Source organism: Amphiprion ocellaris, chromosome 18 (assembly GCF_022539595.1).
Source record: "Amphiprion ocellaris isolate individual 3 ecotype Okinawa chromosome 18, ASM2253959v1, whole genome shotgun sequence".
NCBI classification, from domain to species: Eukaryota; Metazoa; Chordata; class Actinopteri; family Pomacentridae; genus Amphiprion; species Amphiprion ocellaris.
The window spans coordinates 16,556,459-16,580,799 of NC_072783.1; the positions used below are offsets into that span (position 1 = coordinate 16,556,459).

Consider the following 24,341-nt stretch of genomic DNA (forward strand, 5'->3'; position numbering starts at 1 on the left):
TTTCTCACCAATCATTGGTCACACCGCAGCTCTTGCCTTGTCAGCACAAAAACAAACAATGATTTAAATATGCTTTTATATCTCAGAAGGCGGTACATGAGGTATAGTAGTTTGGTGCTATACCAGAGAGGACCTAAGAGTAGTGCAATAATAAACAGGCCACCTATAAATGGAGCTGTTTTGTAAGTATGTAACCACTGCTGGTAAAGTAAGGTGAGCTCCACCTCATCTTTAGCCCGGCCTCAGCCTGGTCCAGCTGATAATACATAGAATCCATGTCACAAATGTTAGGGCCAAATAAGGCTGCAGATACAAGATGGCACCTGCAATAAATGCCAATTAACTTCTTTATGTTAAATGTTTTTCTCTTATGTCAAACTGTCTGATTGCTGATCTCATTTCTTTATGCTACATCCAAAGAGCTTACCTGTGTCCTAAAAACCCAGTCTTTTTAATTTTAGTCTTTCATGTTGTGGACAATGGTGGCACTGTGGGCCTTACATCAGACAAGTGGCGGCCATCTCTTCTTCAGCTGATCACAGGAAAATGTTCGCCTAAGATCCTTGTTTCATTTTTACATTTAGAGAAGATCAAATACGCTAACTCTCAGCAGTAGCGTTCCTCAGTGGGTGGAATCATTTGCACTCTTCATTAACTTTCAACCTTGGGACCTGAAGATGATAATTACTCCACCAAGGAATGGCGGAGTTATGTGACGATCGGCGTACGTTTGTCTGTTTGTCTGTCTGTCTGTTCGCAACATGACTCAAAAGCAGACTAATGGATTTGGATGAAATTTTCAGAGAAAGACAGCAATGACAGAAGGGCTAATTGATTAGATTTTGGCAGTGATGCAGCTTATAGTCTGGATCTACAGATTTGATAAAGATTTCTGTATCACTGAGATAGTAGCATGGCGTCACTGTAACTATGACAAGAAGTGAACACTACGTCAACTGTCTGCTGACGATTACATGATTGCGGTCCTACTACAAATTCACCGCTGCGGACTTATCCATCAGAAATGATAGAAGGAACAATTGATTGAGTTCTATCAATTCCTGCTACATATTTAGGTCACGCGATTTGGTATCCGTATATACATACACATGCATAACACATGCGTGTACTCAGGTCATTTTGTTTGAGGGTACATCTGTATTAAATGGCCACATTCTATAGTGCTGTGATCTCTGCCACAAATTTTTGCAAGATTTCAGTCATTGGAAATGATATGTCTGAGCAGCCTTGGCAGAGTACTGCGCTCTGAGTGCTTTTCTTCTTAATTAAAGTAGTGGACTTGCACCAGTACCCAGTTGCCTGATCCGTTTGCAGTCTTATGCTAATCTGCATGTATTGAAAGTTTTAGACAAGCTGTCTCTTGTCTCCTACGCTCTAAATTGGCTTTTTGCGATTGACACACAAAGATTTTATCAACATTTAACAGAAGAAAGTTTTTCTGTTTAAAAACCATCTACTTGTAAATTTGTCCCTTGTAGAGTATCACAAACAGACTTTTGAAAATCATAAACCTGTGCCAGGAGACGTTACAACACAGCTAAACACTACCCTTAGTTCAGTCTAAATCCTAGGTGCCCCATCTGCTCAGTAAACAACCACTGCCACCACCACAGGGACATTTAAGTAGCATAGGCAAATGCTGAGCGAAGCAACCTAACTCACCTGCTTCTTATCCTGCAGCTCCATGGCAACCACAACCACTCAACATGCTCCGCTCATCAACCAGCCAACGCCACCTGGCAGAGCCCTGTCACACTTGAGGGTCCTGGCTGGATGGTTCTCAATCCTCCACCCGTGGAAGCTGCAGGTGAGGTGGCTCAGATATGGAAGGAGGGAGTTGGAGATGGCAGGAGGGTGCAGTCTTCGTCCTCCACCTGGCAACACCTGCTGCCCTACCTCTTCTGCCAGTGTGACAGGAAGCACGTTGAAACCAGCAGTGACCAGCAGAGAGAGGCAGGGGACTCTGGAATATGTTTTTTTTTATTTTTGCGACGATTGATTGTTGACTAGTTGCAGCACAGTGGCCCTCTTCATAACATTCATGTAGAAGTCTGTGGACAATGACAAATTACACAAACCAATTAATAATCAAGTTTCAATGGAATGACATCCACATCGTTCACATTTACAGTTTGCTTCAATATTGTCACTTTTTTGCGCACAGTGAGAGCACACAAAATTAGCAAAATAGCTTTACTGAAAAGCCAACCGAAACCCAGGATCTACTGGCACCACTCACTCTGACCACATAAGCAGCTTCCTCTGGCACAAAAAAACCCTCTGAACTCCAGAGTCAGCAGTCTCCATTGACAAAGAGTGGACAGTGCTCAGCCAAACAGAGGAGAAAAGAGGCAAACAGACTGAAGGGTGAGAGGGTTGACTGACTATGAAGTTTCCAAGATACAATAAATCAAACCTAAAAACCTCCAATAGCATAGGCAACGCATGGAAGTAAAACAGGATGTATGCAAATATATCACAGGCACACAAAATTGACTGTGCATTTAGGAGAAACTACTCTCAGTCTGAAATTGTACAAGGATTTCTCTTTAATAATAATAACAACAATGTCAGTTCTTTTCTATTAACGCAACAGTCGTAGCAATGAGCCACCATGAACACTACCAGGACCCTCAAACTGAAGCAGCTAAATAGAACTCAAGTATCATTACATTAATACCTAAAATTCTGCTTTTCCTACTGTTATATGTCAAAGTAAGGTAACAGTAAGTTCTGTGAAAAATGGCCTAATTAAGGTTTTAAAAAGTCAGGTCTAGTTAGGTGCTCAATGTCTACCATGAAACATCATCCAGCTCTGCGGATTGTGTTTGTCACTGATAAATCTTCTTTAATCTACTCCTGGCACAAGTTTCTGATTAGAAAGCTTATTATCCAAGTCTTAACTGTCACATTACCCAGAATATAAATTTTCCAGTAATTGGGCAATGCCAAAGCAGGTGATGACAGACCTGGCAACACATTTAGCCCTGCTGCTCCTAGTCCTGATTAGTACACCTACACGTTGCTACGAATTAAATAAGGAGCTCATACTTGGCAGCCAGACTTTTGGTGGATTTTATCCGATATTCGTAGGATATAGAAATAAAATCTAAGGTGAAAGACTGAAATAAAATGTAGAAACTTAAATTTCGACAGTATATTTGACGTCAAGACGAATGTCAGGTCTCGGCTCCATAAATGTATGAAGTGTTCTCCGCTGACAACACACTGGAAGTAATGATACAGGATTTAGTTGCTGAATAGAATAGATTCTTAATATTTATGGTTCGGCTTTAACAACAGCACTGCTGAAAACACAGTTCAACACTTAAGAATACAATTGCTTCCCCCACTGCCCACTAATTACCTTTTCTGGAGAATGAGGGAACCACGGAAGGTCAAAACACACGTTTCTTTAAAACATATCATTGTTGACGACATATCGCAAACCATGTGGATTATGAGTGGATGATACCACGGCTGACAAACCCTGAGTTTTAATTAAAGTTTCGATCGTTCCCTCCTTGCAGAAAGCCTGGCATCACGGCTACACATCCTCAATTCCTTCCTTCAAAGCCAGATGCTAACAGAGGAGAGGCTCTGACCGAACTACACTTACAGTGATGATATATTCGCTATAACACACCCGGGTGATGCACATCATTAGTCTGTAAGAACTCACCTTTCGTTTTCTTCAAGTCGCTGCTGATATCCTTTTCAAAATATGTTTTTCTCTGAAATACAGATGGACTTCCGAGCCTTTACTGCTCTGCAGCAGCCATGTTGGGGAACGTTCTGCTCAGAGGAAGGAAAACTGTGTCGTAATTGGACGGCGCTGCAGTACTCTCTTCTCTGATTGGCTAGCCGAGAGTGGGCAAAACTATATATATTTCTATTATTTTTTAGGTTCTATTTTAAAATAGGAAGCTTGAAACCTGTAATAGAGAGCTGCTGAAAATTCATGATTCTCAAAGTCACTAAGAAATTCTACCACATATTCCAACAATAACATCTCAGCATCAAATAACATTAGCTTTAATTCAACTGTTACTATGGCGAGGTGCGGTGGCTCCTACGTTATTCTTAGCCTGTTGATATCAGTGTTGACATGACACATTTTACAATTAACAATATACAGAATACAAAGAAAAACAAATCCAAAATCTTGTGATGCCATTTTTATACAGGGGTAAAATTAGTGTAATACAGTCTATGGTGTAACCAGTGTAACCAGTGGCACCTGGTGGTCTTCCACAATAAAGTGAATCAGTTGGGTTGGGAAATGCTGCCAGAGAGACACGAGGCTTCAGCTGTGATTTATGGTAAGATGCCTGTAAGATATTTAATTTAAAGGGTAGCTGGGCCACAAAAGTTAAGGTGTGTCTTTTTTTAGTAGTTGTTTTTGAATGTTGCAGTGTGGCCACACAGTTTTATGGTGCAAGGGATGCGGTTTTAATGGATGTTTATCAAAATGTGTTTTATTCCGCTTTGAGTATGTTTAATCATTAATTTAATCATTAAATTGTGTTCTTATTGTTCATGCTTTGCAGTGACTGTTTATCCAGTTTGTGCTGTCTCCTGCTGTCCTTTTTGGTTTTTGTTTTCTGTTTAGACATATTATCTTACAAAGGCACTGCTAGCTGAATACTGAAATTGATATCACATATGAGTATTACAGTATTGATATTAATAGCATTTATTGCGCAATTAATGCTTGAGCTGTGCTTGATGTCTTTAAGGGAGTGATATGGATCCAAGCATTAACCCCAAGTTCTGAAGGGTTAAATATATAATGGTTCCCCATTTCCTTTTAAGGTAATAATTAATTTCCCTGGGCCTGCTTTCTCAGGGCTGTTTAAGGCTTCAAACCATAATAATCCTCCCTATTGAGATACCTCCTGTAGCTGCATCACAGCTAACAAAGGAATAGAACTGACCAGTAGAGAGTGAGAAGAGGTTGCAGGGAGGGTTCTTTTTTTCAGGGTGCGGCTCCTGGAGACTGGGTGAATCGTGTGCCAAGAGATATGGACATATCTGTGCACCAACTAATGGGAGAATTAAGTCTGTACCCTGGTTTATCCCCACCTTATAGCAAATCACATTTAAATATTTGAATTATGTGTTTGTGTGTAAGGGCTATTTGACCAAGAAGGAGAGTGATGGAGTGCTGCATCAGATGACCTGGCCGCCAGCAGTCACCTGACCTAAACCCAGTCGACGTGGTTTGGGAGAAGTTCAACCACAGAATGAAGGCACAGCAGCCAACAAGTGCTCAGCACCTCTGGGAACTCCTTCGATACTGTTGGAAAACCATTTCAGTGACTACCTCATGAAGCTTATCGAGAGAATACCAAGAGTGTGCAAAGCTGTTGTCAAAGCAAAAGGTCACTTTAAAGAATCTAAAAGATAAAACATATTCTGATTCAACACTTTTTGTTTACAACATAATTCCTGATGTGTTCTTTCATATATTTGATGTCTTCAGTATTAATTTACAATGTAGAAAATAATAAAAATAACTAAAAACCACTGAATGAGACGGCGTGTCCAAATTTTTGACTGGTACTGTATATACTGTATACTGAGTCTATATATACTGATGTCAACAAACATTAAAGCAACTATCAACTGCTTGTGAGCTGCAGTGTAGTTCCTGTTCTACCAAAATGCCTGGATGTTAATCCATCCTTTATTTTAATGCAGCACTACAAATGACAGCCTCTAAGAATGAATTAGTGTCAAAAATGAGACGCTTTGAATACTTGCCATGATTAACTTAATCTCGGTTGAGGGAAATAATTCCACTGTTAAAACCATGCTGCTTAGTTTTTAACTTCAGTGATGACTCGCAGCTCTATTTACAGTGGTAAAACTTTTAAAAAATTAAAATCACAAAGTACTGTACTTTAAAATGCTTATATTGTTCTTGGGTATTTTCATTTTATGGTATTTTGATTTCTACTCCACTACACTTCAGAGGGAAATATTATAACTTTTACTCCACTGCATTTATTGATTTTTTTTTTTTTTAAAGGTTGCTGATCCTAATATTCCATGTAGAGTATAGGTCCATAAATATCTGGACATTGATACAATTTTCAGCATTTTTGCTCTGTACACCACCACAATGGATGTGAAATGAAGCAACTAAGATGTGCTTTAAGTGCAGACTTTCAGCTTTAATTTGAGGCTAATTACATCCATATCAGGTGAACAGAGTAGGAATTACAACACATTTTATATGTGCCTTCCGCTTTTTGAAGGGAGCAAAAGTAATTACACAAACCACCATAATCATAAATCAAATTGTCACTTTTAATATTTGGTTGTAAATCCTTTGCAGTCAATGACAGCCTGAAGTCTGGAACCCATAAACATCTCCAGACACTGGGTTTCATCTCTGGTGATGCTCTGCCAGGCCTCTACTGCTGCCGTCTTCAGTTCCTGCTTGTTCTTGGGAACATGTTCTCTTCAGTTTTTTCAGCACGTGAAATGCGGCTCAGTTGGATACAGGTCAGGTGATTGACTTGGCCATTGCACAACATTCCACTTCTTTGCCTTAAAAAACTCTTTCGCAGTGTGCTTCAGGTCATTGTCTATCTGCACCGTGAAGTAACATCCAATGAGCTCTGAGGCTGTTGACTGAATATGAGCAGATAATATTGCCTGAAACACTTCAGAATTCATCACATCATCAGTAAATATAAGAGAACCAGTTCCATTGGCAGCCATACACGCGACCATTACATTACCACAACGCTTCACTGATGAGGTGGTTTGCTTTGGATCTTGAGCAGTTCCTTCCCTTCTCCATACTCTTCTCTTCCCATCATCAGTCTGGCTTTTATTTTAATCTGTTTATTTTGTTTTATTTTATTTGTCTGTTACCAATTATTTGTGATAACACCAAAAACGTGTCTGTCAAGAGGATTCAGGTTTGTTGCTATGATTACAATACACAATAATTACTGTCATTGCAAAGAAAGTGGGACTGACTGTGATGCATGACAAATGTTTTCGGGTTCCACAGCTCTAATGGTGGGAACACTATGATGACAAAGATGAGACGTTATCTGAGTGTGAAGTTATCAGACAACAGCGTTCACGACAGAGACTCCTCTTTTACATTCAGCTGTGATTATTCATCAGTTTTCAGAGAGCTTCACTGGGTAGCGCATCTGGATTTTGTTTAAAGTCACTGAAACTTAACAGTCGAGCATCACATTTTGAAACAATCATAGTTCTCTTACTTTGAGCTCTCCACAGAGCAGTAGGTGAGGTTTTAGATGAGAGCACATTCAGCTTTCTGCAACGGGATGCTCTCAGGGAGTGTCTCAAAGGACAACTGTGTCACAATATTTGGCTTTGAGCGAAGCATCAATCCCTGATTTTTAAATTTTTTTTCATCTAACATTACTCAATTACTAATCTGAGAAAAAAAACAAGAAAGCCTTTCTTCCGGAATTCATTGTCTAAACCACTGGGTATGAGACACAAATCAGATATGCCATCTGCTGTTTTTTGCCTTGTATGCAGCAGGCAAGGACTTGGATTTAAGGACACAACTTTCAGAGTTAACCTCAAAACCTTACTTTTGAAACTTCACTGAGCGGGAGATTGACAATGAATTTCATTGACCTTTGGATTTATCTGGACGAAAGCTCTCAGAAAAAGTGTAAAAACAAAGACGCCCTTTTTTTCCATTGAAAGGCTGTTTTGGTTGTTTATTCCTCAAAAGAATGGATCATTAACTCTCTGCCACTAATGTTTAAATCCTGAAGACTAGGGCTCTCTCTCGACGCACGCACTCCTACATTTATTAATGAGATCCAGTCTAAACCAAACTACTTGTGCTCTAAAACAGCTTTGAAAACAGCTTTAATGTTTGAGGTAACATCACACTGATGTCAGTTTACACTGTAATTGTGCATAGGTGGTTCAGTTATCATGACCTGAGTTTAATTCCTGGCTAGCGCACAACAGTAGTATCCAAAGTGGTAATGTGATTTATTTTTCATTTTGACATCATGGTTGCATTTTCTGAGCCATGATGTCAATATTGCACCAAAAAAGAGGTTAATGATAAAGTCTAAAGCCAGGTAAGTATTGGACAAATTGCAGTTGTGACTGATGATGGTACTAGACCCACCATTCTTATGAAAGAGAAAATTTTGGAAAATAAACACGAGATTAAATAAATCAACATTTCTTTAATGCTTATAAATTGTTTGCTAACGTTACACATCTGTGTGCTCTCAATTCTTATCACGATTAACAATCTTTACATTTCAAAAATGGAATTTTAATACACAAAAAGGATCAAATTTGAGGCTTTGATTTACTAGTACAGTGAATTAGTCCACATCCTCCTGCACTGGTGATACATGGGTTTGCACAGCATCACTTCCTCTCAGAAAGCACTGAAGAGAACATCAACATCATGTCTGCATGTTCTATTCAGTCCGTTTGATCAATAATTCACTAATCAAGAGGTAAAAGCAAATCAGTCATAGAAGCCAGTCATTAACAAAAACTGTCTTTACTGTGTGCGACTACTAGCGATGAGAAATAGAACTGGTGACTGAGAGCGGGATCAGCTCTCCATCATCACAGCAAGCAGGTGGCACAACTGTTTAGCCTGAAATAGAGATTAACACATTGAATTAGACATGGATGCACATATCCAGTGCATTAAAATGGATAGGCAGTAACCAAAATTATAAGTACTCAATCTTATCATGTAATTTTGCTACAGTTTGTTCAGTGTTTGGGGTTCCATATGTGTACATGCAGTACTGACACCAAAGTAGATGTCAAACAACAACAGAACATTATTCAGTAGCATTTTTGATAATTGATTACTGAAAATGCCAAACCCTTTGTCATTTAGATTTCTTTAGTTTGCTGAAAGTCTTTATCTGAGGTTGACCCTTAAGAAAGTGTGATGGATGTTTTTTTCGACAATTTTATGTCACATATTGACCAAATGATGAATCACTGAATTGGAAAATTAATGGAAAGATTAATTAAAAATTATTTAACCATTAGTGGCATAAAAGAAGGACATATTTCAAGTGCAATATGTTATATGAGCAGTACAACAAACAAAACAAAGTTCATAATTAATTCTTCTATTGCTTATCTTTTTTTAAAACTGACATTAATGTCCAATTTATGTCACTGCAAAATATTTATTTTGCATTGCTACATGTGATGATGGATCATGTTTAAGATCATCCAGTTATAAAAGGGTTGTTCACTGGAATCACATCAGAGCCCCCTTTAGACTTTCATTCCTTTCTGTTAGTCTGTGGGCACCTGAGTGTGTCAGCTTTGTGTCTGAATTAGCGCCACGGTCACTTTCTGTAAAAGTTGTAATGCCAGTCTTACTAGGTTAAACTTAGTATCATTTTCAGCATGGCACAATTCATAACTGCATGCAGTCACATTAAGAGACAGGCACAGGCAGCATGCTTCAAATTGTCAGAACTGATTTGAGAAAGATTCTACATTTCAGCATCAATCCTGAAACAGCAATTAAAACATCACAGGAAGCAAAAAAGAGTTTGCTGCTTCTCATTTACATCTGCACTTCTCATTTCACATCTATTACAAAAATGCAACAATTGTCCATGAAAATAAACCTTTACTGTGATGAAGACAGAACAAATCAGATGAATGGGACAGCTAACCTGTCTGAAGTGAAGTACACAGTGTCATTTCCTGTTAGATACTGATCTGGCCTGTCCCCATGTTGGGGATCATTTATAATTGTAAGTAATTAATGAAGTTGTGTGTAATGTGAGCGCCTCTCACTCTCTTTCATAGACACTCATATGGTACCTGTTGCTGTTTGATGCAATAGGTGTTTAAAAAACTCTGAGCAAAGATTTCTACAAACAGCTGGAAGCAACGAACTAAACTTCTGCTCCTGTTAACTTACAGTGCTTTCACATACATTCTGGCACCATAATTGCTTAAACTTAAACATGGATATTGCAGTTTCAGTGGGGGCTATGGTTGTCTCTTCACCAAATAAAGTGACCAAAAGATTGTGGAACACAAGACTTGAGGCATTACCACACCCTCAGCCACATCTCTCCTTCTACTGTGGTGCAAACTGAGTCGCCAAATTGCAAAACCAGGAAACAGCAGTTCACTGTACAAAGCTACAAAAATAGAGCCCATTGCTACAACTGTAAGTCATTACCTGTTTGAGATGAATGGTGACTTTTTTGGGATTAGCTGGATTGCCATAGTTGATTTCCACTGCTGGCTCTTTGCTGTTTTTCTTGGGGGCGATGGTGCGCATGGACTGAATATCCGTCAGAAAAATCTGAAACACTCGCTCCTGCAGCAGATTTAGACAAAAATCATTAGATGGCTGACAAAATTATCAGCTGAACATTAGGAAGTCTGCATCAAACACTTGCTGTATTTATTAAGCATTAGCAGAGAGATGTGTCGGCGAACACAGGTCAAATGATGCTTCACACCGAAGGTTTGCCAACCTGACCGAAAAGATGGAGTTTCTGCAGGCGAACTGACTGACGGTGTCTGACTGAAAAAACACTGAATTTGTTATAAGACATGAGTTCGTGCTTAGTTTAGCAGAGCAGTCTAGAAGAGGATTTCTTTCCCATGCTCTGATTAGTCTAAGACAGGACACAGTGCAAATAAATAAAAAATGAAAAGTCTAACTTTATTCTTTTTGACGCCATTAGTTGAGAAAGAATACTACCACTGAAACACTAATTAGGTGCATTAGGTTGATTATAATGAAGCAAGACTTTATTGATGTCGCAGGCACATGCTGAGAAAGGTGTATTTCAGTGCTAGAGATGATGAAGGGGAAGTACCTGTGTTTTAGGGTGACGGAACAGCACCTCCTCCTGGCTGATGCTCACCGTGCAGGGCGAGGGAATACCACTCTGGCTCACCTTTTGAGCCAGGAAAGTGTTGGAGCCAAACAGAGGCAGGGTGCTCACAAGCTCTGAGAGACACAGGATTCAGATGAGTCACATTAGTAACGCATTAGAGGAGAGGATTAGATAAGAGGAGATAGAGGAGAGGTGTTACCCACCAATGAATCGTATCTTGGCCTCTTGAGGACCGAGGGACTCCATGGCAGTTATCTGACGCTGGCAGAAGGAGTGAATCTCCTCCACTTTACCGCTGAGCCCGTCCTGTGATGGCAGGTACTCCTTTATCTTCGGCCTCATGGAGAAAAACGCAGACTGAATCTCAATATTTGCAAACATATCAACATCTAGAGGTTAGGAAGCATTCGGCTTACATTTAACAATACCTAAATCTCAAAAAATGTAAACAGTTAAACACTTTTACATTTTTTTTCTGTTTTATATCAATCCATTTTATATTTCCTGCTACTTAATGGGAGAACTGAGCTGCAGCTTGTCCTGCCAGTATTTTGAATCATGGTCTGAATGCACACATTTGGAGGTGCTCATTGGTGAGTCTGGAACCATATTCAGTTTTGATTATGTTCATAGTTGAGAAAGCTGCCTCGTAGCTCTATGCTGAGCCAAACATGGTCAGCATGTGCAGGACTATTTTCCTCTTGGTGTCGCTTTATTTTCCATTTTTTCTGTCCTCCTCTCATCTGTCTCTCGCCTCTCAGCTGTTCTCTGAACGCAGAAGTGTGATTTTTAGTGCCTGCAATGCAGAAACTTTATTGGCTGAGGAGCATCACATGGGATGGCTGAACTCACACCTACTTGGTCTGTGTGTTTCCTGAGCTGATAATAAGCCGCAAACACTGGAAAAGCTGCGCCGGTAAAATAGAAGAGACCCATCAAATTTAAAATCCCGTTACAATTATACCAATTACAGGTCCGGGTCTGTATAGGATGGTGTCTGCGTCCAGATCCGGACCGCGGTCCGCCAGTCTGGACATCTAGTCATTCCAAGGTTTTTCTTTAGATTTATCATTTTCTACAGTGTAGAATAAAGCTAAATACATTAAAAAATATATGAAATAACACATATGGAATCATACAGTAAATGCAAAAGCACAAACAAAGCAAAACATCTTTTCAATTTTAAATTCTTCAAAGTGGCCACCTTTGTACACACTTGACATTCAGACTAACCTTCATGTCTTGATGTAATGATGGACTGTTTTCTTTGCTTAGTTGAGCAGTTCTTGCTATAATTTGGATTGCTCCAGTAGTTGCATAGAGATAGTTTGCTCTGTACCAACACTACCTTGACGCAACAAAACTGATGCTTTCAAACGCATAATAAAGGCAACAAATTCCACCATTTAGTTTTTGACAAGACTCATCTGTTAGCTGGAAACCATTCTAGATGGCGACCTCATGAAGGTGGTTACCATACTGGTGAAAGCTGTCATCAAGGCAAAAAGTGGCTGCTTTAAAAAATCTAAAATGTGAAACATATTCTATTTTTTAAATATTTTTGTTTACTAAATAATTCCATGTGTGTTCTTTCATAGTTCCGGTGTCTTCAGCTGTAAAACAGTAACTAAGCTAGATGCTATTTATACTCTTTATCAATAATATGAGCATCCCATTATTGCTTTATGTTATCAGTATTGTTGAGCATATATGGTTTCACTGCATGGCACATCATGTTATTTTCTGCCTTTGCTCTTTCTCTAGATACACGTCTGAAATGATGTAATGTTGCTTGAAGAAAACACCAAGCTTGAAATGTGTCACAAACTACAGCAGCTACTGAGTCGAAACTTTATGGTGTTTCTTGTGTCATTTTTTTCGTGCCTGTATTTGTGCGCACAAGGCTGCTGTCCACTGCAGCAATGTGTGGATTGTTTTTAGGACAATCCAAACCTTTGTGCCTGCTTTTGGGGCTGTATATTTTGTCCAGAGTGGTTAAATGAGGCAGTCTCCCAAAACATTGCACAGTACTGTATGACTGTGACTCTCAGTGTGTGTTACTCACGGGGTAAGCTGGTCTTCCAAACCCAGAGCCAGATGTTGCAGGGCTGACAGCTCTGCTATCAGCTGGACTGGTGAGGACCCTCCTGCAGCAGGAGGAGGCATCAGCTGCCCACTCAGGTAGTCACCCAGGAGCTACACACACAGATAGTAACAGTTAGATAGGAACTAGACCAGTGGTTGACAAGTCCTGTTGCTCCTGGCCGCTCTGAAGTCATCTTGTCACCTGCTGATAGTGGAAATCCACATAGAGGTCATTGCTGTAGGACAGAGGGCTCCTCCACATCACTCTCCTCAGGGACAAGGAGATAGACCCATCGTCCAACAGGAAGTCAAACAGGTACTCTTCAGCATGGAGAGGACGCACTATTCCATCTGGAATACAGGGAGCAGAACTGTTAGGTGTTTTGGGACACTGATCTGTTGTGTCATGGAACCACCTGGCTCTCTTTGCTCAAGGATGACTGAAAAAGTCTTCATTGGATACTTTGTTTCATGAGGCTTTGATCTGCATAGTTTCTTTGCGTAGAAAAATAAATGTGTCATTACAGCAGCAGGATGTGCAGGAAAATATAGTATTAATATTACAGTATTTTAAAAATGATAAAGTTAATATAGTAAGAGATCCTAGGCAGCATTAGAATGAAAACATTATTTTACATGTACAGATGCACTGCATTAGATGAGAACAAATCTGACATTCCTCCTTCAAATTGCTTGTCTGAGGTTAAATGTCCTAGGAGCTTCTTTAAAAAAGCAATTGGGCTTCTTGTCGGGGGACTTCAAAATGTTTCACTTCTCATCGAAGAGGCTTCTTCAGGTCTCGGTTCAGAACTGAGAACTTCTGACTTCTCTGTGAATCTACAGAGACAACCTTCCTAATGCTACACACTAAGATGCTCTTTGGGAGAGGGAAATTGTGTCACGAAAGATGCCTTGTGGAGCATCTGTATCTGCTGCAATGCTGTGCACAGTTCTTATAGAAGTGGAAGAAATTCTCAACTCAGAAAAATTAAGCGTACAATGCAATAATCAACACTTACTTTGCTTTCTGCGACAGTCAGTATTGGTCTGATTTACCTTTACGTCTGGAGGCAAAGATGCAGAACTCTGTGATTTCTTTGAGATCTGAGATGCCCATTTCTTTAGTCATGTCTGTTACTGCCTCTCCTACCATCTAGAGGAAGGAAAATAAAACCATGGAGATATTTGATTAAATAAAAGATTGATGGTTTGATTCATAGATACATTTTTGGGTATAAATGAATCTTACGGTGAAGCTGCGGATGTTAATGGGGAAGTCCACTCCCCCTGGCAGCTGTACAGGAATACGTTGGGAATTTTTGCCAGCCTAAAGGAAACCAAGGTTTGCTCACAATGAGTTCACACAATGAGATCAACTGCAAATGCAGAGAATAATGACACGTAACAGGTAAAATAAACCATGAAAAGAATGCTATTATTTGCTTGAGCTCAACTTGCCAGAAAAGCTTCCATCTCGACATGTGAGGGGATGCAACGGCGACCACCAAAACTGACAGAGCGCTGGAGGTTATCCTGACACACATGTGCCAACTCTGAACACATAGACGGTTTGCATGAAAAAGCTATCTAAAAAAAAATTAACAGACGCTCTTCAGCAGTAAAATCACTTTCTTTACCTTGGTATGGGTGTTCATAATCCTCAGAGATGTCGTGAAGGTGGTGTGTGACGTAGGGTTGCAGAGTACCAGAGCAAGGGAAGACACCAGTCATCAGGCTGAGCAGCCGCCAGCCGATCATACAGCTGCTTCTGCAGAGATAAACAACAATTAGACTGTAGAACTGTAACAAGTAAGAAGTCATATTTGGGGTTAATATCTGTTTTTCTCTATCGTTGCTGTTTCCTAACACTTAGAGATTTTGCTTTGATGAGACTATTTCTTGAAATTGCAGTCTTGCCAGCTGCTTGGATTGCTCAGGTTCTCTTGATGAAAATATCCAAGAAGTGTCACGGTGCTTTTTGCAAATTGCAAGCTAAAGTTGGAGGTACTGTACACTTACATATGTTTTTTAGCTGTAAATTCATTGATTTCTACTCTTTTCGATTTTAACACCCTACAATCAGAGGTGGGTGATCCACCTCACCCTCCCCATCATTTTGAGATCGTCTTGAGACTGCGAAAATGTGCTCATTTTCTAATATATGCTGATTGAATCTCATTCACAGGAGCTTACAGTGATTTCTGCTAGACCTCTGCTTAGTATTTTTCAATTTTAGCGCAGTGGTTCGGACTTGTGGTTTACAAGCACCACCAAATGTATTCTTTCCCCTCAGACACTCCTTCTACGTCCATACTTTATTGATGGGGGATCAATAAAGCATTTCTGATTCCTATTTTAATTCATCTATCCAATGTTACAGTACCATTAGCGGCTGCCCCCATCCTCTCTTGCACTGCCTCTGTTAAAACTGCTTTGGTTTGGGAGATTACTTGGTTGGAACCAATGGCTTCTGATATGGATCAGAACCACCACATCTCTCACCACACTAATGACCATTTCTGAGAAGGAGAGGACTTCCATCTCAAAAGAAACCTTTGTGGTTTAAGTGTGACAAATTCTGTGTTGCTATCCAATTTTCTCTGGCTTTGAGATGTCACTGAGCAACTCCTGCCTCACACACCTTATGATGTGTGATATTTGTGAAGTTACTTGGCAGACTCTTATGTTTCACTGAGGTTATTATTGAAATAATGCTGAAAATGCAAGAATGGCAAGAAAATACTGGGCTTACTTGTTAATAGTCACTCAGTTTACATTGCAACTCTTTTGCTCTGTGTACTACAGATCTTCTACAAATGACGATATAAGTTTCTGTTTCGACAACAGTGTAGCCAAGTTCTGCAATGAATGCCTCTCCTTTCTGTGCATGACAAATGAATGCAGATAGCAGGCTAAAGTTTTACATCATTTTCGAATAAACTGTGTTTCATTTCATAATCCATTATTTATTATGCATTTACAAGTTGAGAAACGTGTTCATTCATTGTTACTCATTAATACCATTCAACTGAAACGGTTCCCAAAATCTTTAATAAATAACAAAAACTTACTGTGTTGGGTTGTTGGTGGTTTGCTTGATGACCTGGCAATAGATTTCATCTCTCAGCATCTCATTTTCCTTGCCTCGCTGCACAGAAAAGAGAAATTCTTTAAATTCCATCAAAGTCCGTCTGAAGTAGATCTAATCACAGAAACAATGATTGTGTGAACACTAACCAGCAGGATACGTCCCAGGCAGTCTAATCTGGTGCTATTCTTCTTCAGTGGCATGTCATCCATGAACTGCAACAAGTCTGGAGGGATACATAAATATGCAGATGATGGAGGAACAGAAAAACACTGACTGCCATGTGATAGTGCGGATGGGATGTGGACTTACCCAAGAAGCACTGGATAGACAAATCTTTGATTTCATCATCATTGTAAAGAATGAGGCTCTCCTGGATGGGGATCTGGACAAAAATAAAAGATAATGCAGTTTTTTTTTGGTTTGTTTTAATAATCTAATAAGTTTTATTGACATGGTTGCTCACTTTAAATTCAACTAAGGATGTTAAATATCTCAGAAATGTTGGTAGCAAACTGAACCTATAGAGGATAAAATGGTGTATACATAATTGATAGATGGATGGATGGATAGATGGATGGTATGTCAGCAATGACCACTGATCTTCCAGCATCATTCCCAGTGGTGACTATGGTAGCTGGCTGAATTATAGATTTCAAATGGCATTGGATGCTTTAAGAGTGGCAGTGGCAGATAGTTAAAGCATATCTACATAATCCAATGTAGATAATACAGTGGATTGTATTGTGTTTATTAGTTTTGAGAGAGGAACAAAGCTCTGTTTTGGAATAAGAGTCTGATTTGAATTTGTGCTTTCTGAGCTGACTGATTAATGCATTTTGTCGGACAATCTTCCATTTCACCAAATTCTTAAATAGTGAAAATACTGTACCTTAACTATTGCATTTCAATTATTCTCTCTACTTGTTTAAATGCAAAATATTGATAAAATAAAAAAAATCTTCATATTTTCAACTATGTGGATCAGAGTAAGAACACCAAAGCCTTGTGCTTCTGTGAAATGCCTTTTAAAAGTTTAGAATAAGTTTTTAAACACACATGATGGTTTCATCAGCATAAAAATGGGAACATTTGGATGGTCTTTTGGAAAATGTATCATATTTATGTAAAGTCTAGGGACTTGATTTGGTACCATGTGAAAAGTCTAAAGCCAGACACGTACAAATGTAAAGCAGAATATTTTTAGGTAACAATGTCATTCACCACAGCAGTGACGAGTTTTCTTTTTTTTTTTTTTTTTTACTATGAGTGGGTCTACAGCCTGATGTCAGTGGCTGAACAACATCATTTTACTTCAGGAAAGTTGGTACTATAGCTGTGAGTTGACTCGTATTTCTGGGACTCCAGGACAGCACACTTTAGACACAGGCTTACTCCACACTAATAAACATGTGACATCAGAAGGATTGAAATGTCTTACCTCTGTATGCTGAACTGCCTCCAAAAAATTTCTTCCACTAGCTGGCAGACCTGTAGTCCCCACTCTTAGATAAACAAATAAAGGCAACACAAAATTAGCCTTGTCATGCTACGTGGACCCAGATCACTTTCATCCACAACAATAATTAGTATTCTAGCATACCTAAAGTACTTAGATGCAAAGTCAGCCATTGCAGTAAGGATCTCCATTTCGTGGACAGAGCCCTGCAACGAGCTCTGTACTGATCTATGTCCCTTTGCTGAGGTGGGGAGTGAGGCCTCTCTGCTGGGCTGCTCTGATTCAGTGTTCCCCAGTGGTCTGCTCATGGGACCTGGAGACCAGACCTCGGGGGAGCTGACAGGTCTAGCGCTCTTCATGCTTTTCCTCCGGTCATCTCTTCGGTCTAGATGTAGGCAATGGTAGTCTGGGGCTGCAGATGGCTGAGTAAGGTTCTCTGGGAAAAGACCAGAGCGCCCTCCCAAGGTGCCAAAACACCAGCCTAGTGGATTACACATTATTTAATGGAAAGAAGATGTTGATATGCATTAAACCATGGATATAAATATGCATATCTAACCCTGGTCTTGCATAGCCATGCCTAACTCTACAGTGCTGTGTCAGTGCTGGTCTGATTGCATCTTATGATCATTCTGTTACTTAGCAAAGAACACAACGCTATGGATTGTTTGTGTTTCCTTAAACTAGTCTCAATCTTCTAGGTTGTTGCTAAGTCCAGGATGTAGTAATGGTGCAATGGTAAAATAGTGATAGGGGAATGTCTTAGTGGAACATTTGTATGCAAAGATACAAGCACTTGTCACTGAATAACTGACTAAAATGACCAAGCAGGGCTGCTTTATTACATGACTCAAACTTTTGCAAAGCACGGCAGAAATTACGGGCCTATACCTGCCATCTACATCCAGCGAGTCAGACTAATCTGCCTCTAAAAACTACCATAAGCATACGAGTATACCTGACATCCAAATCATAAACTTACCGCTCTGGAGTCCTTCCATTGGCAGCAGTTTGATGATGTCACCCTTGTTGAGGTTAAGCAGACTCTTGTCATCTGTTACAAAGCTCTTCAGAGCTACCACATGGCCTGAGTCCTGGGGAGCAGAGAGACGGATGTGCAAGATGGTGACACATGGACTAAAATTGCTGAGGCTTTAACAAAAGCAAGAAGAGAGATGGTCAGGAGAGGTTACAAAGCTTCAGAAGGAATGATAATGAAATAAACCATGATGACAAAAAGAGAAGTACCTTGATGAGTTCCTGGAGGAATAATCTGATCATGGCAGTGATCTGAGGAGCTCTGGTTGACTGCAGCACCACATTTTCACTTTTTAGTTCTAGTTCCACTCTGTTGGCACTTTGGAGTTCAACTGACAGCACATCTGCAAAGCTACATTCATGACCTGAGTTAACGTTCTGCCCAAGACACATAAGCTGGAATGAATCAAGAAGAAAGTCAGAAAACTTATAAAGATTAAACAGCAGACAGCACCTGCAGCAGAGCTATTGTCATCACAACTTACATATATAATGGAGCCTTTAGCTACTAAGGAACCAGATATTTGTCTCAGGAGTTGGTGGAGACTAGATTTTGGATTTATTATTATCAGGTAGACACAAACATGGCTATAATAAATGCTACTCTGTGTCTGATGGAAGTGTAACTAGCTTCTTTTTGAGATCATGTGTTCACAACTTATTCTATGGTCTCTAAGTAGTCAATTGCTGCAGCTTTATAGTCTCTACATTGCTGTAATTATAAGTTATCCCTGCAACTATCCCAAGCTTGTAAAAAAGTCAAAATGTCTTCATGTACACAGTTGAGATCTGACATTTTAGCGCTCAGAGTTAAAACTGGACAATATGCAAGTCAGAAAGAAAAGGCGTGGATTTGATCACCGTGCCATCTTAATAACACAGAAAATTATTTCTGTTGTTTGGTAGTGTGTCACGGTGGTCTAAGGCACTGGATTAAGACTCCGATTTTTTGGAGGCGTGGGTTCAAATCCCACTATCACTTCCACTACAGCTCTTTAAAGAATTTCTTTGGGGATTGATACAATTTTATCTTACCTGGTCATTTTAAACTAAACCACACAACATTTTTCCTCAGTGTAAAAGAAAATTGAATAAAAAAAAAGATGTATGTAGACTCAGTGAGACCTTTACATTGAGTAAGGAGATAAAATAATAAAATGAGGAAGTTATTTGAAACTAATAGAACGAGGAAGTTATTTGAAACAATGATTAAGTATTTGTCATGTATTAATAGTTATTGCTACATCCCCAGGCTGTAACACTATATTTCTCTTGTTTGTCTTGCTATACTTTGAATGTTTGATTTGTTTAGAACTGTGTCCCTTATACGAGTGACACTGAAATGTTAGTGAAGTCATTTTGCTTTTTTTCTATTGTGTTTTTGTTTGCAGACAGAAGGTTTACCTGTAGCTCGTAAGCAGTCGGAGATGTTTAGGGTTGATGCCTGATGCTCTCACCACCTTCAGGAAACGGATTCCACGATGAGAAACGCCCAAAACCTGGGCATCCCAACTGTCCGACTGCACATGAAGATAAGACACAAATATCAGTACAAATCAAGTGATCCGGCTGTCGATGCTGTTTAATTAGTTTCAATACATATGCATTTGATACAAGCTCCAAGAACAGTATCCACGAGCAGAAAACCATCAACAGAAGGGAGCATTTCTTGTCTGCCTGCACAAATACTGCAAGTCTTCCAAGTATGTGACTGTGATAAGTGCAAGTTCCACAATACCACAGTATAGAAATAACCGTTACAAGTAAAGACTCTGCATTACAATTTTAACTTAAGTAAGTGTTCAAAAGTATTAGCATGAAAATATACTCAACGAATCAAAAGTATGTTTTATTCATGAATGGTCCATTTCAGGGTCTATAGTTGTATTATTAGTATTGATACATTATTGTGTTAGTTGCTTTATTGCTGCAGCTGTAAAGGTGAATTTCAAGTCTCATCTTAATCTAATAAGTTGTCACTGTGGAACTTTCCCACAGTAATGGACTACATCATACTTTATTTGTTGATTATACTTTGGATTATTAGTCTTCGAAGTCCCTTGCAATTCAATGTTGAGTAAAAAGTACAATATTTGTCCCTGGACTGTGGTGGAGTTTAAGTGTAAAGCAGCAGGAAATGGAAATACTCAAGTAAAGTGCAAGTACTCTGAAATCAAAACTGAACTTTTTAATTACAGTACTTGAGTAGAAGTACATAGTGAAAGTATGAGAGAATGCCAAGAATGCGCACAGCAGTAATCAAAGCAAAGGGTGGCTATTTTGAAGAATCTAAAATATAAAACATGTTTTGACTTATTTCACACTTTTTGTTTACTACATAATTCCATATGTGTTCTGATGCCTTCAGTGAGAATCTACATTGTAGATAGTCATGAAAATAAAGATAAGTCAATACATGAGAAGGTGTGTCCAAACTGGTAGAGTATGTTGTTCAGTCAGTTTATCTCTCTGTGGTATATAAGAATAAGAAAAAGTCATTTTGGCATTTTAAGTTGTCAATTTTCATTTAAAGCAGGTATCCTTAACTACTATGGCCAGCAGTGGAAGCCTACAGTACTAGATTTGATACACAGCAACTAAACAAAAGACAGTAGTTGTAATAACCAATAAACACAACTCATATAGCCAAAGGAATGGACCTATCAGTCACTGTCCCGCCTCCAAAATCTCATGTCAACTTGACTTGCGAGCATATTGAGCATTTGGCAGTGTGTGAGGATGGTCAAGCAAGCACTCGTCATAGTTCCTTGTCCCAGGGCCAAGTTTGTGCAGACAGAGTTGAATGTCCTTTTAGTTTAAGGGACAATAAATAAGTCTTCCAATTAATGGAACAGAGTGACTCTTTTTAGTCATGCACACCTTCACAGGAAACAGTCGAGTGAAATAGTTTTCCCAGTTGTCTCGAGCGGCAATGACAATCCTCTTCTTCATGTTGTCGTCCTGGATGGTGCTTATAGTCGTTCCAACATTGAAATTTGCTATACAGAAGGGTAAAAAAATGGGTAATTAAGAAATAAATAATGCAGGAACAAATTAGAACTGTTTAAGCGCATATCTAAGGATACAGAGTATGCCTTCTAGATACTGGTGAATGATGAATGGAACAAAAACATGGTGGCATTCAGCTTTACGATGAACGGTGAAAAATCTCACCAAGCAGATCCTTCATCTTCCTCCTCTCTTCTCTGCTGAGCCTTACACAACTATCAGAATAGGAATCCCTCATGATCTAAAAAAAAAAATCATAGTATCCAGAGTATGGCGTCTGCAGGACATCAGGTCACACATGTAAGTATACTGACCTGTTCACACAACAGATTGAGGATGTATGGCTGGTTGAACATCTCTCTGGGGTAGAACACCTGCACAGAATGTTTGAGCTTTGTGAAGTGAACTTAAAACAATATTTCTAGCTCAAATCGCCTAAGACTACATAGATGAAATGCATTACTATGGAGTAAAATACATTATTAAAGAATTCATAACTGTATAGCGACAACCTGGACCACATAATTGTTTCAGTGTCATTATTTCTGTTCCCTGTTCCTTTTGTTTCCACAGTTTTTTCTCTCTCCCTTTTGTTGTGTGTGATAAGAGTTTAAAGGCATAGAACTAAAACAAATGACACTAAAACTGAAGAGCTGGTGATAATTTGTGGGTTGATAACTATAAGGTACATGTTTCACTCAATATATAGTAATTTGATATATTGTCAATATAAATAAATCTCCTCAAGAATGCCCTGATTGTGTTTGTGTCGATGTTTATCTTACTTCTTTTCGCAGGAACAATTTTCCTGGCATGTTGGAGTAAGAGAAGTAAACCCCTGCAGAGAAGCGGTGGAGCTTTGATCGAACACCATCCTCATTTGGCATCACATCTACAGATAACAAACAGTACAATAAATGCTAGTTTGCATCTGTGGTCATATCATCCTTCAATGCTTGAACATGATGTGGGAGGAGAAAGGTGAGGGACACCCACTGAGAGACGGTGCAGTCATGAGTGGTGGCTCGGGGATGTCATGAAGTACAGGTGCTGGGTGTAGAGGAGGTGACGGAGAGTGAGGCGGAGTTGAGGGAGGGCTTTTGGAGCGCTGTGAGCCAAACAGGTCCTCCAGGGAGCGCTGCTTCTGCGCCATGCTGTTGGAGATGACTATGCGACCCCTGGTGGAGGGAGGAGAGTCTGGAGGGGAGTAAGTCCTTGGACGAGGCTGCTCCTTCTTCATTTCGAAAGGGGGCGGAGGCACCCATTGCTTCTGCACACAGGAAAGACAGGGAAATGTGACTCAGATATATATGACAGAATAACAAACATAACTGTAGCACTTGTAATGTTTAAAGGAATATACATTTGGACACATTGTGTTTGGACCTGCAATTCCCTTTTCCAGAATATTCTGACCTTCTGTTGTGGCACTGGTGATTTGTTTTTAAGTTTGGCCAGAGCTTCCTCTTTGGGGTCTGACTTCTTCTTAAAGGTTCTTGTAGGAGGTCTAGGGGGGAATAAAAAATGCAAACACAAACATTACAGAAGTTATTAGAGAAAAAGGCTCTTAGAACTCCTCATTTAGCTGGGGAGGATATGCTCTTCAAGGACTTGTCATCTTTGACTTGACACTATTAAGGGGAAACAACTTTAGAATTCATATAAAACACTCAAAGGAGCACAGAGAAGAAGTTTCTTAAATTTGAAAAGAAATTGTTGTCCAGGTTGCCTGTAGAGAAATCATGCGTACCATGTAACCACAATGCTCCCCCAGTTCAAACCTGGCCTATGACCTCTGTTGCGTGTCAACCACTTTCTTTAGGTTTTTGCAGTTCTAAGTGAAAGTCATCTTGATCGTACCCCCTTCCACCACAGTAACAGCATCATAAAATGTGTGGATGACACCACTGTAGTGGGGCTCATCTCTGGGAGGGATAGGACTGCAAACCGGGACGACGTGAAGCGACTCAGTATAGTGTCAACAGAACAACTTGATCCTGAACACAACCAAAACTAAGGAGATTACTGTGGACTACAGAAAGAAGAAGACAGACATTCAGCCACTTCTCATTTGTGGGGACCCTGTGGAGAGGGTTTCTCACGTTCACTTCTTGGGTGTGCACATTAATGACGACCTGACCTGTAGCGCAAACACAGCAACCACTGAGAAGAAGGCTCAGCAGAGACTGCACTTCCTGAGGGTCCTCAGGAGCAACAACCTGCCGCAAAGACTGCTGGTGGCCTTTTTCGCTGCTCCATAGAGAGCATTCTCAGTCACTGCATGTGTGTTTGGTTTGCCAGCTGCACAACAGCAGACAGGAAGGCTCTCCAGAGGGTCGTAAATACGGCCCAGAAAATCACCAGTTGTCTTCTGCCTTCCCTTGATGAACTGTACAGTTCTTGCTGCCTCAGAAAGGCACAAAATATAATCAGAGACCCCTCCCACCCCAGACATCACCTGAATTTCTGCCATCAAGCAGACGTTACAGAACACTGAAAACAAAACAAACAGACTCAGAAACACTTTTTATGCAAATGCCATTTATGCACTAAACTCAGGAGACATTAAATAGTTCTAGTGTTTAATGGGTTTTTATTGGATAGTTTTATGAATGTTTCTTCTATCTTTTTATCATTGTCTGTCATCAGCTGCAATGTTTTTTTTATGACAAACCTTTTATGTACTTATTTTGAAGTTTTGTCTTGTTTTAACCTTTTATTTTTATGCATTTTATATTATGTACAATGGCAGTTTCTGATA

The 24,341-nt window shown here is 39.6% G+C and overlaps 2 protein-coding genes across 3 annotated transcripts in view; both read right to left on the reverse strand.

Moving 5' to 3' along the window:
• The window catches only part of tmem94 (transmembrane protein 94), a 39,370-nt gene extending 35,535 nt beyond the window's left edge, over window positions 1-3,835 (reverse strand). For both annotated transcript variants that reach the window (XM_023289040.3, XM_023289031.3), the window contains exons 1-2: window positions 3,704-3,835; window positions 1,684-2,072 (exon numbers count right to left, since the gene is read on the reverse strand). In XM_023289040.3, coding sequence (XP_023144808.2) covers window positions 1,684-1,707 — 24 coding nt within the window. In that variant the 5' untranslated portion in view covers window positions 1,708-2,072; window positions 3,704-3,835. The remainder of the gene's footprint in view (window positions 1-1,683; window positions 2,073-3,703) is intronic.
• A 4,376-nt stretch (window positions 3,836-8,211) lies between these two features.
• Window positions 8,212-24,341, reverse strand: part of myo15b (myosin XVB) — a 59,897-nt gene continuing 43,767 nt past the window's right edge. Inside the window, exons 44-67 of the mRNA XM_055004348.1 lie at window positions 22,997-23,087; window positions 22,577-22,850; window positions 22,366-22,472; window positions 21,895-21,954; window positions 21,746-21,821; window positions 21,452-21,570; window positions 19,976-20,091; window positions 18,782-18,923; window positions 18,516-18,627; window positions 17,678-18,014; window positions 17,516-17,579; window positions 16,387-16,459; window positions 16,224-16,300; window positions 16,058-16,134; window positions 14,624-14,754; window positions 14,445-14,539; window positions 14,236-14,313; window positions 14,043-14,139; window positions 13,189-13,337; window positions 12,967-13,097; window positions 11,105-11,238; window positions 10,881-11,014; window positions 10,232-10,372; window positions 8,212-8,659 (exon numbers count right to left, since the gene is read on the reverse strand). Of these exons, the coding sequence (XP_054860323.1) occupies window positions 8,615-8,659; window positions 10,232-10,372; window positions 10,881-11,014; window positions 11,105-11,238; window positions 12,967-13,097; window positions 13,189-13,337; window positions 14,043-14,139; window positions 14,236-14,313; window positions 14,445-14,539; window positions 14,624-14,754; window positions 16,058-16,134; window positions 16,224-16,300; window positions 16,387-16,459; window positions 17,516-17,579; window positions 17,678-18,014; window positions 18,516-18,627; window positions 18,782-18,923; window positions 19,976-20,091; window positions 21,452-21,570; window positions 21,746-21,821; window positions 21,895-21,954; window positions 22,366-22,472; window positions 22,577-22,850; window positions 22,997-23,087 (2,860 nt within the window). The 3' untranslated portion in view covers window positions 8,212-8,614. The remainder of the gene's footprint in view (window positions 8,660-10,231; window positions 10,373-10,880; window positions 11,015-11,104; window positions 11,239-12,966; window positions 13,098-13,188; window positions 13,338-14,042; window positions 14,140-14,235; window positions 14,314-14,444; window positions 14,540-14,623; window positions 14,755-16,057; window positions 16,135-16,223; window positions 16,301-16,386; window positions 16,460-17,515; window positions 17,580-17,677; window positions 18,015-18,515; window positions 18,628-18,781; window positions 18,924-19,975; window positions 20,092-21,451; window positions 21,571-21,745; window positions 21,822-21,894; window positions 21,955-22,365; window positions 22,473-22,576; window positions 22,851-22,996; window positions 23,088-24,341) is intronic.